At 37.8% G+C, this 15,768-nt stretch overlaps 2 protein-coding genes across 3 annotated transcripts in view; one reads left to right on the top strand and one right to left on the bottom strand.

The window, feature by feature from the left end:
- Window positions 1-479: 479 nt before the first annotated feature.
- On the bottom strand, window positions 480-14,386 carry LOC101859576 (protein ARV1). Its single transcript, XM_005101667.3, has 6 exons — window positions 14,137-14,386; window positions 9,269-9,388; window positions 8,233-8,395; window positions 6,714-6,795; window positions 4,402-4,550; window positions 480-1,717 (listed from the first exon to the last, which is right to left on the bottom strand). The coding sequence occupies exons 1-6, from the start codon at window positions 14,224-14,226 to the stop codon at window positions 1,590-1,592; spliced, it is 732 nt and encodes a 243-aa protein (XP_005101724.1). The 5' UTR covers window positions 14,227-14,386; the 3' UTR covers window positions 480-1,589.
- A 215-nt stretch (window positions 14,387-14,601) lies between these two features.
- The window catches only part of LOC101859945, a 13,809-nt gene continuing 12,642 nt past the window's right edge, over window positions 14,602-15,768 (top strand). Inside the window, exon 1 of one of the 2 annotated variants that reach the window (XR_004858694.1) lies at window positions 14,602-14,802. The gene's annotated coding sequence lies outside the window, so the exon portion shown is untranslated. The remainder of the gene's footprint in view (window positions 14,803-15,768) is intronic. The other variant, XM_005101670.3, reaches the window with a different exon arrangement.

Raw genomic sequence — 15,768 nt, 5'->3', positions numbered from 1 at the left:
CCCCAAAAATATATTTTTGTAAAAGACAAGACACTGTCTATTTCGTAACCAGCATTACTCAATTTTATATGAAAACATTTGTCAAGAGCACTCAGAAAAAGAATATGCATGTTTCGAGACATCCTAATACTGTATTCAAATGAATGATCACCACTCAACAACATTATTGTGATCACCCCCAAATACAATTTATAGTTTTCAGAATAAAATTTACTTGATTTCAATAAGCAGATCTAGGCTCACGTGTGATAATGAGATGCAAAAGGAATCACATGAAAAGAACTTCCCTTATAACTTGTTAATCTATTCTTTCTGAAGTCAAGCACTCTATAAAACAGAAAATATCAAAAGCTTGATTTGGAACAGAACACAGGGCTGCCTGAGAGTTCATAATACAGAAGAAAACTTCAAAACATTTAACGAGACAGTAACCAGTACAGTACAAGACAGTAACCAGTACAGTCAGAGACTGACATTAATTTTTTTTGTCTTATAAAGAGCTTTATGGCACTTGCAACAACACAATATGGTTATACAAGCGAAGAACAGAGGTGTTGCATGAGAGTAACAAACACAAAAAAGGAGAGATCAGGATGCCAGATGTTTGATAGGAAAGAAGGAGCATACCACACCAGAGCACCAGCCAACCACCCACCGACACTCCATTAAAACATGATGACTGAGTCTGGTAAGATATATATAAGACACCAAGGGGAAAAGACAAGTTTCAGAGTTGAAGTGACATAATCTAGCATAGCATGAATATCATTTTGTAAAATTTATCATCACGCTGTCAAGATGCAGAAAAAGGCATCAAACAAATAGGGAAGGGGAGAGGGGGGGGTTGGTGGGAGAGGTGGGGTTCTTTCTTCGCCAAGTGGTCCTCACCTCTCAGGCAAAAGTACCAGATCTGATGCAAAGTTTACATCAAGATGGTGGTCTTAGGAGCTGGGACGCTCTTGGGAATTTCACAGCCTTGACCTTGAGACAGGAAAGATCAAGCTCAAGGATTTCTTTGATGGGAACGAAAAGCTCTGTTCTATTATGCAGACAGTTTGCCGTAATTAAATCTAAACAGATAAAAGCTAAAGAATGAAGACCTGACAGTGCTGGCTATTGAGACAAATTCTAAACAAATTCTTCACAGAAATTTACAAAGCTCGAATCAACACAAACAATAAAAGATCCTTTAAAAATATCACAATGTAGTTAAAAAATAATTACAGTGTGAATCCAATTTTTTTATTGCTATCTCCAGTATGGTCAAATAGAGTTAGTCAAGTATCTCATGGCAAAAAGATATTACATCGCTGTGAGACAGATTAGAAACCCTTAGCAAAGACCATACAAGTTAAAATCAATTGCACTGCAAGTTGAAGAACCTGCAGTCGACTATCCCTGAGGATAGGCACAAGAAAACACAGGTGGGAACAAAATGGGAATCCCCAACAAGACACTGTATGTAGCCAGGGAAAATAAACTCACTTTAAAAGATCCAATAAATGGTGGGGGGGGGGGGGGTAGCATGTTTCAGATTACAACAAATCTTAAATTGTTCCATATGCTGTAGCAGATTCATTCTTTGCATATCACGGCATAGAAAAGAAGTATTTGAACCATGCACGCATCACTTCAGAGAGCCTCCATTGAGCAAGGAATCCCACAGCAACAGCTACAGCTGTCCAGAGAGTTTTGTACTTGCCAGCAGACAGCACAACTGTGGACAGGATAATTATACAGAAGAACATCAAGTTGAACAATGAAATGGCTGGAAAACCCCCCAAAAAGTGGCAAATTTTCCCTGTCAGATACACATAACATAGTTGACAGTTCCCAAAAGACGATACAACAGATCTGATGTAACCTGACAAAACATTTTTTTTTTCTTTTTGGCGCAAACATATTTTATTTGCTAAATTGAAAGCCTGATCAGTTACCCAACTTATGTGAAAAAATCAAAGTGAAACTCACTAGTTTTTGAAAAAATTTGAATTCAGATTTAAGAAAAACACTATTTTTCAATGGTTAGGCTGACAAAAATCCTCTTTTTCTCGAAACTGCTGTGAATAATAAAAGTGCATTTTGTCAGCTTTCCTGATCCTAGAACAGGTGGGATTGAGCACGCACTCTTCTCGATTATGTTTAAAAACAAAACAACTGTCTGAGTTTTCTGAGTCCTTTGAGCACACAGATAAAATCAAGAGCTTGTTAAAACTTTCAAACTATTCCCTAGACAAAAGAGAAGACTTTAGGTCATAAAAACACTAAATGTACCATTGAAAATGAGAAAGCACAAAACAATAATTTTTGTGCTTAAAAATGACAAGAAATATATACTGAACATTTCAGGGCATAACCCTTCTTTTCCCCTCCTGTTTATAATAATAATAATATATATGGACACAATAACGCAAGAAGCAAACCAAAGCTCAGAAAGCCTAAATGAATTTCTGTTCGCAGACGACCAATGTCTAATTTATCATGACCAACAAAGCCTCCAAAATCACACTACCGAACTCAAAAACACAATAATCTGTGAGAAATTCAACATGAAAATAAGCACATCAAAAACAGAAGTTATGAAAGTGAGCCGAAACCATAGTCCCCTGAACATCCATGTCAATAGTAAACAACTGAAACAGGTGAAAGAGTTTAAATATCTTGGCAGCACTTTTTCTGAAAACGGGTCCATAGACAGAGAAACATTATGTTATCAGTGCCAGACCTGGACCTTAACCCTTAAAACCCTGAATTCTTTTTTTTCATACCTCCCTAGAATCCTGAATTAAAATTGAGATACTAGAAAAAATTAGGTTGGTTCATTATTTTGTTTACTGTGTTTTTAATTGTTGTTAGATTTTACTGATTTTGAAAATGTTATGTATATATGAATGCACAGTCTGAACAAAAGGGGAAAAGGTTAAAACACTGGTTTTTAGGACCAACTCTAAGAGTTAAGTCTTGTGTGTGATCCCCGACACAATTTCAGTCAAAGTATCATTAGACCCAGCCGTAGATCTAGCCTCTGGTAGCTTTAGTGGTGATCTCCTGCCAATTCCACTATCGTCAAAATCATCATCGATCTTATGCGGAACATTGCAATCGTCTTCAACGGTCATATTTATCGATATATCCGACTGGGAGATCATTATTGGGGTCTGGTTTGGATCAAAAATGTCAAAAATTTTGCGGCCTGGAGGGCCAAGCAGCGAAAAGTGACTAATTTTTCTTAAAACCTCGCAAAATTTCCAGACTTTCGGTGTAGAACTGCTCTCATGACATTATCGGTACTTTCTGCTCGCGACAGAGTCATCTGGAGTTACATCCCCTGTTTCTAGCATTGGGAATTAAACGATAAAGTCGACCAGCGGTTACCAGCGTTACCAGCGGTATAGGAAAATAGGGCGTCAGCGGTTACCAGCGGTATAGGGTTTTAAGGGTTAAGCAAAACCCATGAAAGCAAAATCACTGCATGCGAAATTAAAACCCTTAACATTATAAGACGAGACAGGCAGAGAAATGAAAAAGTAAGAGCAGCTATCGGCACTGAGTCCTGCCTGCGTTACATAGAAAGACAGAGGATAAAATCATAAATGGTTTGGCCACCTGTTATGCATGTCACCTGACCAGCCAGCCTTGAGAGCCTACAACACCAAGCACTCAGGCTATAAAGGAAAAGGAAGGCCACGCAAAAGGTGGATCGAGGGAGTCAAGGAAACCCTTAGAAAACATAACATCACAACTGAAAGAGCTGCGGAGCTGGCCTACCATAGAAATCTGCATCTCCCCTCGACGCTGAACGGCAACAGAGGATGAAAAAGTAAAAGTAAAGTAAGAACCCTTCTTTTCTTCAACAGACACACACTGATGGTCTCTTACCGCTTTGAAAAAGAGTAACTTATAGTTGCCAATCCTAGAGACCTTGTACAAGAATGGAGAATAACAATTAAAAAAATAATAAGAAGAAGAAGAATAGACAGCTTTTGTAGAGTGCAAATTCTCCCTCAACAGCAAGCCATATATGTGCTTTACATTCTATTATATTACCCCAGCAGACCTGATAGCATTCTCAAAAAATCTTAACTACCTGGGAAGCATACAGTACAAAACTAATATTATTTTACAGGAACTAAAAAGACACCAACAGACTGACAAGATCTTTCACTGTCTATGGCCAGGTACCCATTCACACCTGGGTGAAGTGAGTAAAATTTGTGTAAAGTGCCATTCCCAAGGATACAACATTGTGTCTGAGACTCGAACCCCTGAACACGTAACCTCACGGTTACAAGCCTGGTACCCTAACTACTAAACTATCAACATAGTAACGAGTCCAGTACCCTAACTACTAGTACTAAACTATCATTGTGAAATGGGAGAAGAAAAAAAAGAACAGCTCACCTCGCAAAGCCTGCAGAGTGGACAGAAACACAAATCCATCGCAGAGCCACACAAAGGCTGTGCTGAAGGAGCGACCCCAAAGAAGAGCTGGCACCGCGAGCACTCGCCCTAAGCTGGCCACAATGACTGCTTTTGTGATGAGCTGGCTCCTGGGGAGAAATGTGCCAGAAAAAAAAAAAAGATGAGCAAAAGCGTGAGAAAAAGAGATCATGAATAAAAGCATGAGAGAAGGAAATAGGGGGGGCATGCTTGAGGGAAAGAGATGGATATGTTTTTTAGTTTAGTTTTAGAAGAAGTTTTACGGCGCTTGCAGCTGCATAAGGTCATATGAGCGCCAGAAGATTAGAGGTGTTACAAGAGAGTAACAAACATAAAAAAAGAAGAAGGGGAGATAAGGACAATAGATGTTAGATAGGAAAGAAGATGCAAACCACACCAGAGCTCCCGCCAACCACCCACAGATGGAGGTGTGCATGAGAGAAAGAGACTGATAAAGGCATGAGACAAAGAGATGGTTTAATACATGAGAGAGAGCAATAGATAGATAAAATCTATAGCTAGCATGAGAGAACAAGATGGATAAATGCATGAGAGAAAGAGAAGAACAAACACATGGGAGAAGTTTGTTTTATTGGTAGGAAAACACTGTAGACAGATCAATACAAACGTATCAAAAACATAAATGATAGACATACTTTGCTTTCACACAACTTCTCTACCTCAGAATTACAAAGTTCTATCTGCTCAGTATCAAGTTTTGAGAAATTTGACATCAAAGATATATAAAGTTTCACGTCATGTCAAGCTTTTTCTAATGCAATTCTTAGAATATCTTGAAAACGACTTCAAATAATCTTACGATTTCGATACAACAGATAAAACATTTAGTTTTTGATCTCATGGTCTTAGTAACGTAAAACCGCCAAAAAAGTCAGATACAAGTTTGTAATTCTTAGGTAGTGAGTCTTGCAGAAATAATGCAGTAAGTAATATTCCAAATATCCGGAAGATCTGCAATGTAGGTATTTTGGCTGTTTGTTTATGTAGGCTACATGGTGCATTTTAAAAATTGTTTTGTGACACAATAATGTCTAGACATTGCTAAAAAGTTGATGGCATTTACTTTTACTTTAGTTCTTGACCATATATAAGAACTACAGCTAAGCACGTCAATATGATTACAGTCATTGAGAATTAAGTTCTCCTAGCTATTCCAAGACAGCTTTTTGTTCAGAGGATTGAAAAAGAGTAGCACATGACATGTAACAATGGTTATTTATTGGTGGGAAAAAGAAAGAAAAAGAAACAAAGGATGGTAAAAAAAATTGGAATCACCTGTGGCACCCTCCAACCACTTATAAAGAGGCAACTAAGGGCAACAGAGGAAAAGTAAAAATAAAGGAGGCGTGGGTTAAAGATACAAGAAGATAGCCTGTGTGGCCAATAAGGATGCTATTTTTTTAAAATACAGCGAATACACAGAAAAAGACAAAGCGGTTTTAATTATGTTGCCTCTTTTTCTGTGTTTTTCAGGCATTGAATGAATGCTCCTCACTGCTGTAACTTTCTCTTTGGGTTTGAAAACTGTCTTGATCTCACATTTTCATTAATTTCAACTTTTTGCCACTGTTCCTCATATTCGAAAATAAATCTATGCAAAATTTGCATCTCTCCTTTTTGTGCATCTTAACTCATCCACCCCTAATGCCAATAGTATAGGTATGCGCGCGCAACGCTCCAACCTTAAGGCGACAGTATTAGAATGGGAAATTTTGCTCTCGTGAATGAAAACACTACTTTTGTGTGAAGCAGACTATAGCCTAATTGGAAGAATAACCTTTTTTTTAAAAACAGACTGTGACCAGAAGCACAAACCCAAATTTAGAGCAAAGAAAGCTATATTTGTGAACCATGTGGGGGAGTGCGAAATTTGAACGCACTTTCCTTCTTCACATTTTGTTTACTGTTTGACTCTGTATATGGACCTTTTTCTACGGAGAAGTGCATAAAAACTATGACACACACTTTGCCTTCAAATTTTCAATACACACAAACAAAGGTTTGGGTAGGATATGTTAAAATTTAGTTGTTTTTTTTAAAAATTGTTTAAAAAGTGGTAAAAATCTCTAGGGAGAGCTGACAACCCAGCAGTGTAGGCCTAGTTTAAGTGAGTCAATGAAGATTTCTTTTCTTCTTTCCACTCCCCACATGAAGGAGCAAGCCACAAAGGATCACTCACAATACTCTTATTGAGCTTTAAAAGTAAGGAGAAAAACAAAACAATAACAAGACTGAAAAAAAGCTTGACTCACCAAATTAATCCCACACTTCCACCTTGCAATAGGCTCCTCAAAAAAAGTACAGCTTGTACAGACAACAGCAGAGCAAGAAGTTCTGAAACAGGAGGAATAAATCAACAGCTTTGCAAGAAAATGCAAAATATCCGTTTTCTCATTTTGAGAAAGATTAATATTTTTGTTCTTTGTCACTGCCGTGAGAAGAACAAGGCTGGCCTTCAGTCTGCGTGTCCCAAGAGGTGACTAAAGGATCCAAGATGTAGCTCCCAACACGATGCTATCATAGAATTTCAAAGTTATATCTCATATTTTTGGCCATTTTGAGTTACTAAAACCATAGCGCCTGAAACCAAATGTTCTATCTACTCTATCAAAATCGTAAGATTATTCGGAGTCGTTATCAAGATATTTAAAGAATTACATTAAAGACAGCTTCACATATTGTGAAACTCAACATTTTCTAGGTCAAATTTCTCAAAACTAGGTACTGAGCAGATAGAACTTTGTAATTCTAAGGATCGATGAGTAAACTGGTCCTCCAAGTAGGGATTTGAGTTTAGGAGTGGCATCTTCAGACCCATAAAACAACATCCTCACTACAGAACCACAAACTAGAAACTTTTTATTATAAACATATTGGGAGATGCCTAAGCTTCTAAAGGAGCATATATGAAGCCTGGCTATGAAAGCCATTTGATAGCCCCCATATGGATTTGTTGACCGTTAACCAAGACAACAAAAATCCAGACATGGAATGGAAGGACCATTTATAAAACAGGTAAAGCACTTCTGGTTGCTTCAGAAAGGAAAAGATACAGCGTTGAAATTCTGGGTCTTAGTGAAACAAGAAGGAACAAATCAGAACGAACAGATTTTCTACAAGGGAAGTTATTTGACATTCAGGCCATTATATCAACAACAGCTCAACCCACACACAAGGGGAGTGGCGTTCATGTTACCTGGACCCGTTTGAAAAGTCCTCATTTCATGGGAAGGACACGAACAAAGACTAATTCACAGCTGCATTCAAGACAAGGAACAAAGGGATTAGTAGGAACATCATTCATAGAGTTCTGCCCCACAAATTATACTGTTATACAAAAGAAGTAAGTAAAGACGAACACTACAACCAGCCTTTAAAATATTCTTGATCAATACCCTACAAATGATCGTCAACATGCCGAATAAGGCTCACCTTCAGTCTGCGCGCTGCAAGAGGTGACTAAAGGCTCCAAGATTAACACTTTGCTATCATATTTTGGGGAAAATAAAAAAAAACTGCATAGTAAACATCGCCAATCGGCGAGATGAGGCGGCAAAGTGTTAAATTCAGAGATCCCACCTCATAAATAAACTCGGTGTAGAGAGAGGCACTTCTCCCACAGGTCAAGCTATGGGTAGTAGGAAAGTAATTGTCAGACACACTGTGGATAGAGAAATGTACACATACAGTCGACTCCCCCTCTGTGCTGATAAGGGAAAATAAAAAAGTAAAAGAAAGAAGTCTCAAAAACATTGAGAACCCTTGCCCTACCTGAAGCTGCTACTATGTAGTTGAGGTACAGCTCAAGCCCTAGGTGTGTGTACTGGATGCCATCAAGGCTATTATGTGGACCACTTGTTAGTTCTGACCGCTGCAAGACCAGCTTGGCAAAGGCATCACATACCCACAGGACTAAGGCTAGTCTCCAATGAGACTGTGGAAACAACAAAATAAAATAAGCAATCAAAAGAAAACATGAAGAGAGATGAGACAATCACAGCCTCGGGTGCAACAAGTTGGCCGTTCCCCTTTTGAAGTGAAAAACCATCATACTTATTTCAAACAATCACAACCTTGTGCAGGAATATCAAATCATCCATAATGTGGCAGGAGCAGTAAAAGAAGTAACAGTCAGATAGAGAAAAGTATCATGGCAGAGATCTCCATTCAAGGAATTCCCATTTTCAAAATAGACAACTTAGTCTATTTTAAAGTTGTCATCTGCACAAACATGACACATGATAACAATTTTTGACCATCTTTTTAAAATAAAGCTTGACAAAAACTGCATATAAATTCAAAATTTATGTCGCATATGCATATATAATATATATTATACAATTACTATTAGACAATTATTTATAACTTTATATATATATATATATATACATATACATATATGTATCAGACTTCACATCCGCACCATTTGGGGCTCACAAGGAAGAGGTAACAAGCTACCCACAAACCACGGAAATTACCCATTCCCTTGTCTGGCAGAGTGGCGTAAAGGTTAATTAGAGCCGGTGGAACTAAACCTAGTTTGGAGTTTTGTTTCACATCGAGGTTGAGTAGGTAAAGCATTTTTCCACCTTCTACATGTCAAACAAAACCCTACTTCTGTAGGGAAGGAATTTCTATGTCCGTTTTCAGGTTGTGAAGATTTCCATATAGAGTCATAATAGCAAGCACATAGCAAACAAACACATGATAGAAAAACATGCACATTGCAAACAGATTTTTCAGGCTAGACTATTTCCATACACAAATGTGTGTGAAGCAAGGACACTTTACATCATTATGCCCTTACTTCAAACTGTGTATTGATGAGCAGATGTCTGTATGGCTGTGGCTGCAACAGCATTGCATCCAAGAATATGATGACTGGATCATATTCAATGTACTTGTCAGCAACTGAACCACAGCTTTTCTGAAATGAAAATTAAAGAAACCGTTCCCACACATTCTTATAAAACATGTCTTGGTGCCAGAAGGGTTCAATATGAAAGGATCTTTACAAATAATCAAGGCTGAATTGGGCATTGGCTTGTTATATTATCAAGTTTCATCTTTCCTAGACCTTCAAAGCCACTGTGTGATACAATTATAATCATGAATTAATGCATTGATTTCAGAAATTAATCATACATATGTGAAAAAGGGAAGGAGTTCCGCAGAGGGCCGGCCAACCAACAACACACAACCCTAACCCTAACCCAAACCAACTCTGTAGGCTTCTATAGTTTGCTCAGTGGACCTTGTCACGGTAAGTGTTGGCCCTCAGCCTAGGCGATCATAAATCAGGCAGCGCAGCCCAAGAACTACACACCTTGCTTGTGGGCTGACACACCGGCCGCTCAGGCTTCGGCCCACAGCAAGCAGTGACCTTCGTAATGATAATAATGATTACAACGGCCACGGCTAGGCGGTCTCTTTCTCCCCCCCTCTCTCTCTCTTTCTCTCTCTCCCTCTCCCTCTCCCTCTCAATCTCTCTCTCCCTCTCAATCTCTCCCCCCCCTCTCTCTCCCCCCCTCTCTCTCTTTCTCTCTCTCTCTCTCTCTCTCTCTCTCTCTCTCTCTCTCTCTCTCAATGGTTTAGCTTCCCTGTGTTTGTGTTCAAACTAACAGACATGTAAAAAATTATTGTAGACAGACAAAAGCGATGGAAAGACAGAAAATTGACTTGAGTTGAGTTAGAGTTTTACGGAAATGGAGGGCACACACTGGTATGTTTTGACACCTTTTCATAGGATAAAATGTTTGGTAAGCTAGCAGTCCATGCCCGATATTCTGTTTCATCCGAAGGAAATCCATACAAGGTCACTTTTTCTGCACCTTTCTGACTGTCATAGCCAGTTTTGCATCCACCAACTGAGCATTTTCTTCCCATTGTTGTTCTTATTCCTTCAGTTTATTTTGAAGGTGTCAGTCACAGTCCAACAGAGTCATAACCACACATGATGAAAGCAAGAAATAGGCCTAGAAGAGAAGCATGTAAGCACTGTGAAAGAACAGCAGATATTAATATACAAAGCAGGTCGGGAAAAACACAAAGACAAAGGAGCTCCCCCATAATTATGATCCGTATACTTTTCCCTACCTAACAAGGGTGGGCCCCTAGACGCTCAGAGTCTAGATAGATTTATATCTACATGGTCCTTTTAGTCTTTTGTTTGTGTTACAATCTAATCTAAATCTAAAAGCAGATCTAGGGATAGGATGGAGAGTTCGTTTTTAGTGGTTGTTTGCATAGAGAGGCTCTAAGTCAGTGAAGAGTGTGCGGATCAGGATGGGGGGGCCTCCACTGTGTAGACATGGATTTTAGAATGGATTTAGACAGATATGAATTAAACTTGCACGTTCAAAACTTCACTGTAGGTTTAATCTAAACACGTACACTGATGGAAGAGATATTTGATATTCACACAATCCAGATGATTTGAAAAAAACAACTGCATTAGGCTTCAACTAAAAGAATCCAGGCATTCACTGAGTACGATGGCGATGAAGAATCTGAAAATGAACAGTAGGCCTACAGTGCAGCCAAACAGCACTTCAAATTTGCAATCTCAAGACTGTTGGTCAATCTTAATTAATTAATTAATTAGTCACCACTTCTGTTCCTCAACACACACAATGATGTAGAAAATATTCACATAATCCAGATGACTTGAAAAGCAAACTGCATTAGGCAGAAATAATCCAGTGTCAAAGCATGAGAAAACAACAATTCAAACTGACCGCCGCACCCTGCGTAGGCTTATCACTACTAATGATCTACAAGGTTGTGGGCTTACTACACGGGTGTGTCAGCCCACAAGGAATCTAGGTCAGTAGCCCGCAGGTGGCCTGATTATATGACCGTCTAGCCCTCAGCGGAATTCCTCCCTGCAAAAGAAAACATTAGCAACACCATATTTCTATTTTTTAAAGTATTGTGGGCTTTGCAAGCTGCTTTACTTTCTCAAAAATCTATTAGAATCTATAATATGTGCAGATATTATAGTAGGCTAATGGCTCTGCCATGCATTGAATCTATCTAGGCGTAGCCTAGACTCAGAACTGTGAATGCCAGGGATTCCCACTTTGTCAGCCAAGGCAGAGAGTATAGAAGTCTTGTACAGGCAGGGTTGGGTTGATTTAAATCAGGTTGATTTAAATCCGTTGATTTTTTTTATTTAAATCAACTTGATTTTTTAAATAAAAATCAGTGATTTAAATCACTTTTTAAAAAATTTATTTTTATTCAGTTTTTACACATTTCAACATTCAGAATTCCTTTCCTTGGTTTCATAAAACAGATATAAGGTTTAGTAGACTGATACAATCATGCTTAAAAGTCTGCTTTCCCCCCTTTAACTGTAAAATAATACAGTATTCAATTTACTTTTTTTTTCATAATTGAAATCAGAGCTGGTTTGATTTAAATCAGTTGATTTTTAAAATTTTAATCAACTTGATTTAAAAAAAAAAAATCAGTGATTTAAATCACTTTTCAAAAAATGTATTCAGCTTTTACATATATTTAAACATTCAGAATTACTCTCCTTGGTTTTATTAAACAGATATAAGGTTTAGTAGACTAATATAATCATGCTTAAAAGTCTGCTTTCCCCCCTGTCACTGTAAAATAATACAGAAGTTCTCAATTTACTTTTTTTCCATTAAAATTGAAAACCAGGGTTGGGTTGATTTAAATCAGGTCGATTTAAATCAGTTGATTTTGTTTTATTTAATTCAACTTGATTTAAAAAATAAAACAGTGATTTAAATCACTTTTAAAAAATGTATTCTGTTTTTATATCTTTGAACATTCAGAATTCCTTTCCTTGGTTTCATAAAACAGATATAAGGTTTAGTAGACTAAATTAATCATGCTTAAAAGTCTGCTTTCACCCCTGTCACTGTAAGTAGTAAAATAATTACTGTATTCAATTTACTTTTTTTTCATAATTGAAATTAGCTTTTTCTTTTTCTTTTTATACAAACACAAGCGCGCGTGCACACACACACTGTAATAAAATGCAAGTTTATCTATTCATAATTACCCCCCCCCCCCCCCTTCCTTTTAGACTGACATTTTCTTCATTTTTTGTCTGTAGCCATAATTCACTGGATGTAGCAGATTAAGGCTTTCTAAAATTGCAGTTGCTTAAATTAATCATTAGCTAAAATAAAGACAATGCATTTTGCACTAAAAGAACTTACTTTTAGCCACCAAAAATCCCAAACTGAGTCGCCATTTTTTTTTAAATCAAAAAAATAAAAAAAATCCTATTTAAATTTTTAAAAATCTGAATTAAATAAAAAAAATGGATTTTTTTTTTAAAATAAAAAAAATCAAAAAAATCACCAACCCTGTGTACAGGTGTAGGTTATGGTGGCAACACGACTGCACAAAGGCAGCCTGCCTACTCGGATTATTTTCTTTGCAACTTGCAAAACTGTTCAGTTTGGTTGTCTGTGATTGTGCAGAACCCTTCTTCCACCCAGAAGAAGAAGAAGACTAAGAGTAGGCCTACGTCAATTTGGATACGAAAGCAACAAAGTTCAGTTTCAATGACACAAGCGGAGAGCAAGAGAATGACAACTAAATGCCATTGGCCGATATTTATAGTAACAGCCATTTTGTTTGACCTCTCAAGGGGGATGCCCGCCGCGTCATCTCATCTGATCGTGATTAGAAAAACAGTGATGATTTTGCGTAGGCCTAGCGCGCGCTTTGTTCTGGCAGTTTCCAAGCTCCATCCCCTTACCGTAGTAACTTACAGTCTAGATCTAGTTCTACTCCATTTGCGGCATGTCCTATTGAGTCCAATCTCTTGTAAGTGTTTAATTTTTTATTCTTACAAAACTTTATAAGAAACGATCCGGATAGAAACAGTCGATCATTTGCATTGCGTCGCTGAACTTTGTTTAAACTTGCTTTCATATCCAAATTGGTGTAGGCCTACACAACAAGCAGATAGCTAAAGAACGACAACAAAACGCCATTGACTGATATTTATAGTTACAGCCATCTCGTTTGACGGGCATCCCTTTTGTGAGGTCAAACAAGATGGCTGTTACTATAAATATAGGCCAATGGCATTTAGTTGTCGTTCTCTAACTATCCGCTTCTTGTTAGGCCTACTCTTTGTCTTCTTCTTCTTTGTCTTCTTAGTTTACTTAAAAAGAAAAGTGTGTGCGAGGCACAGCGAAAAAAAGTTTGCTCCGAGGAGTGGTCAGGCATGCTCAAATTAACCAGCTCCTCATGGAGACAATTAGCAGGAAGACCCTGAGGTGGACGCTGGAAAGGAGAGATGAGCAGCTATGGCTATGGACATGCCGCCTGCTATGATATGATTCTAACTCTGGATCAAAGTGAATACGTTTACTTAGTGTACAGCGTCAGAATCAATCTGGGCAGAAGAAGGGTGCTGCACAATCACAGACTACCGAACTAAATAGTTCTGCAAATTGCAAAGAAAATTTATAATCCGGTGATTGTTAAGATTCCCGCCTTTAATTCCGATTTCCGTTTTTCATTGCCTCAGACATGTTTCGCTTTGTTGACTTTGGTCCCTAACCCTAGATTCTATCCCTGAATTACACAAATCGGAATTAAACGTAGGAATCTTAACAATCGCCAATAATAATCCGAGTCGGCAGGCTGCCGTTTTAGGCGATTACAACTCACACAATGAGAAATCCTTATTATTCCAGCTTTAAAATCAGTGTATAGACTGGGCACGTTTGCCCCGCATTCAATGCATTGATATTCAGCCATCAATAGGAAAGTGGACACAATAAAAAGCAATTCCTAAAATATAGAACAAGGCATGTATCAAGTAATAAGCCCTGCAAGTATTTAATTTAGCGTACGCAATTACGCAACACAGACAGTAACAAGTCCTGTTGAAGGTTCGGCTTACACTATGAAATTATAATCGGAAGTCGGAAGCCAACTTTTACTTTTAGTTTCTCACTTCGATATCCGGTTTTATTTAATTCATTATGCCCCAAAACTTTAACAACCAATCAATTTGGGCGAGGCATTCTCTGGTTTTGGTCGTGGGCCTACCTTCATTTTCCACAATTGTATGAAAGGTTTATTTCTTACTCCCGTTAAGCCTGGGTTTGTTTTGTTTTTTGTTTTTTGTTTCTTTCCTTACCTGCGCCTTTTGTGTTATGGAGAGGGGTCAGGTCACTGTATTCTTGGAACGCGAACTGACGTTTACAAAATAATATAATGAAACTGAAAGTACATAGAATCTATTAATCTTTTTATTTAAAGAAGATTGATTTTTACTGAGCCTACGTACTTCATATAGATCTACATTTTTGATTTGTCAGGACTGTGCAGGTAAGTACGTTGGTTCCTCAAAGGGTTGGCACTAGATCTACCTCTACTGTTACTTTTTACACTTGGCTATTATTATAAAATGTATTTATAATCGCTTGAATTGAGCAGGCCAGCTCGTCCTAGATCTAGATCTAGAGTCTAGGCTGTAATTTTTTGTTGTTGTTGGTGGTGGTGTTTGTTGAGTTGGGGTTGTTTGTTTTTGTTTGTTTTTAATTAAGTGTTAATGGGGACGTTCTTTAACATGGATATACTCATTTTGTTCACAATAACTAACATTAAATTATCAAACCTGCATTATTATTAGACGGCGTCATAGAGGCCCTACCGTTGCGTCTCCCGCTCAACAGTTCCAATTTTAAACAAGTTGAAGCCGAAAATGGGGGGGAGGGGGGGGGGGTTGGGGCTGCCACTATCTTTAAAAGTTCGAAACAAATATGCAGCTTAAACGCAGTGTAATCTCTTTTCAAAACAAGCTGCGGACTTCATTGTCTCTCGAAATGTCTTTGTCAATGTTAATTAGTTAATTACAGCATTATAAACACTCACGTACAGTAATAATTACACTAGGATGGTAAGAAATGTTAATTGCATTAAATTACCAGCTCAAATAGTCGCCTAACATGTACTATATATACACATTGTGAGGGTAAAATAATAATTTATTTAATTACATGTTTTAGAGAAGAAATTGGGATAATAAGGATCAGAGCAAAAATATAAACTGGGTAACAAAATTTGCAGAAATTTTGGTCGTAGAAATCCATCAGTGCAAAATGATGTCATCACTGACAGTATTTTTACAAACACGTAGACTTCTTGACTTAAAAATAGAACAAAATTATATATTTCTGACAAAATGATTCCACAAAAGATGGAGTGAGGGTGGGATGCGATGGGCGAAGAATGAGGAAGGAGAGGGCAAGGCAGATGAGAGTGAGGTATGATTGGGAAAATGAACCTATCCCC

Source organism: Aplysia californica, unplaced genomic scaffold (assembly GCF_000002075.1).
Source record: "Aplysia californica isolate F4 #8 unplaced genomic scaffold, AplCal3.0 scaffold00293, whole genome shotgun sequence".
In the NCBI taxonomy this organism is placed as follows: domain Eukaryota; kingdom Metazoa; phylum Mollusca; class Gastropoda; order Aplysiida; family Aplysiidae; genus Aplysia; species Aplysia californica.
Note: the sequence above shows the minus strand (reverse complement) of the source record. Positions and strands in the feature narration are given on the sequence as shown.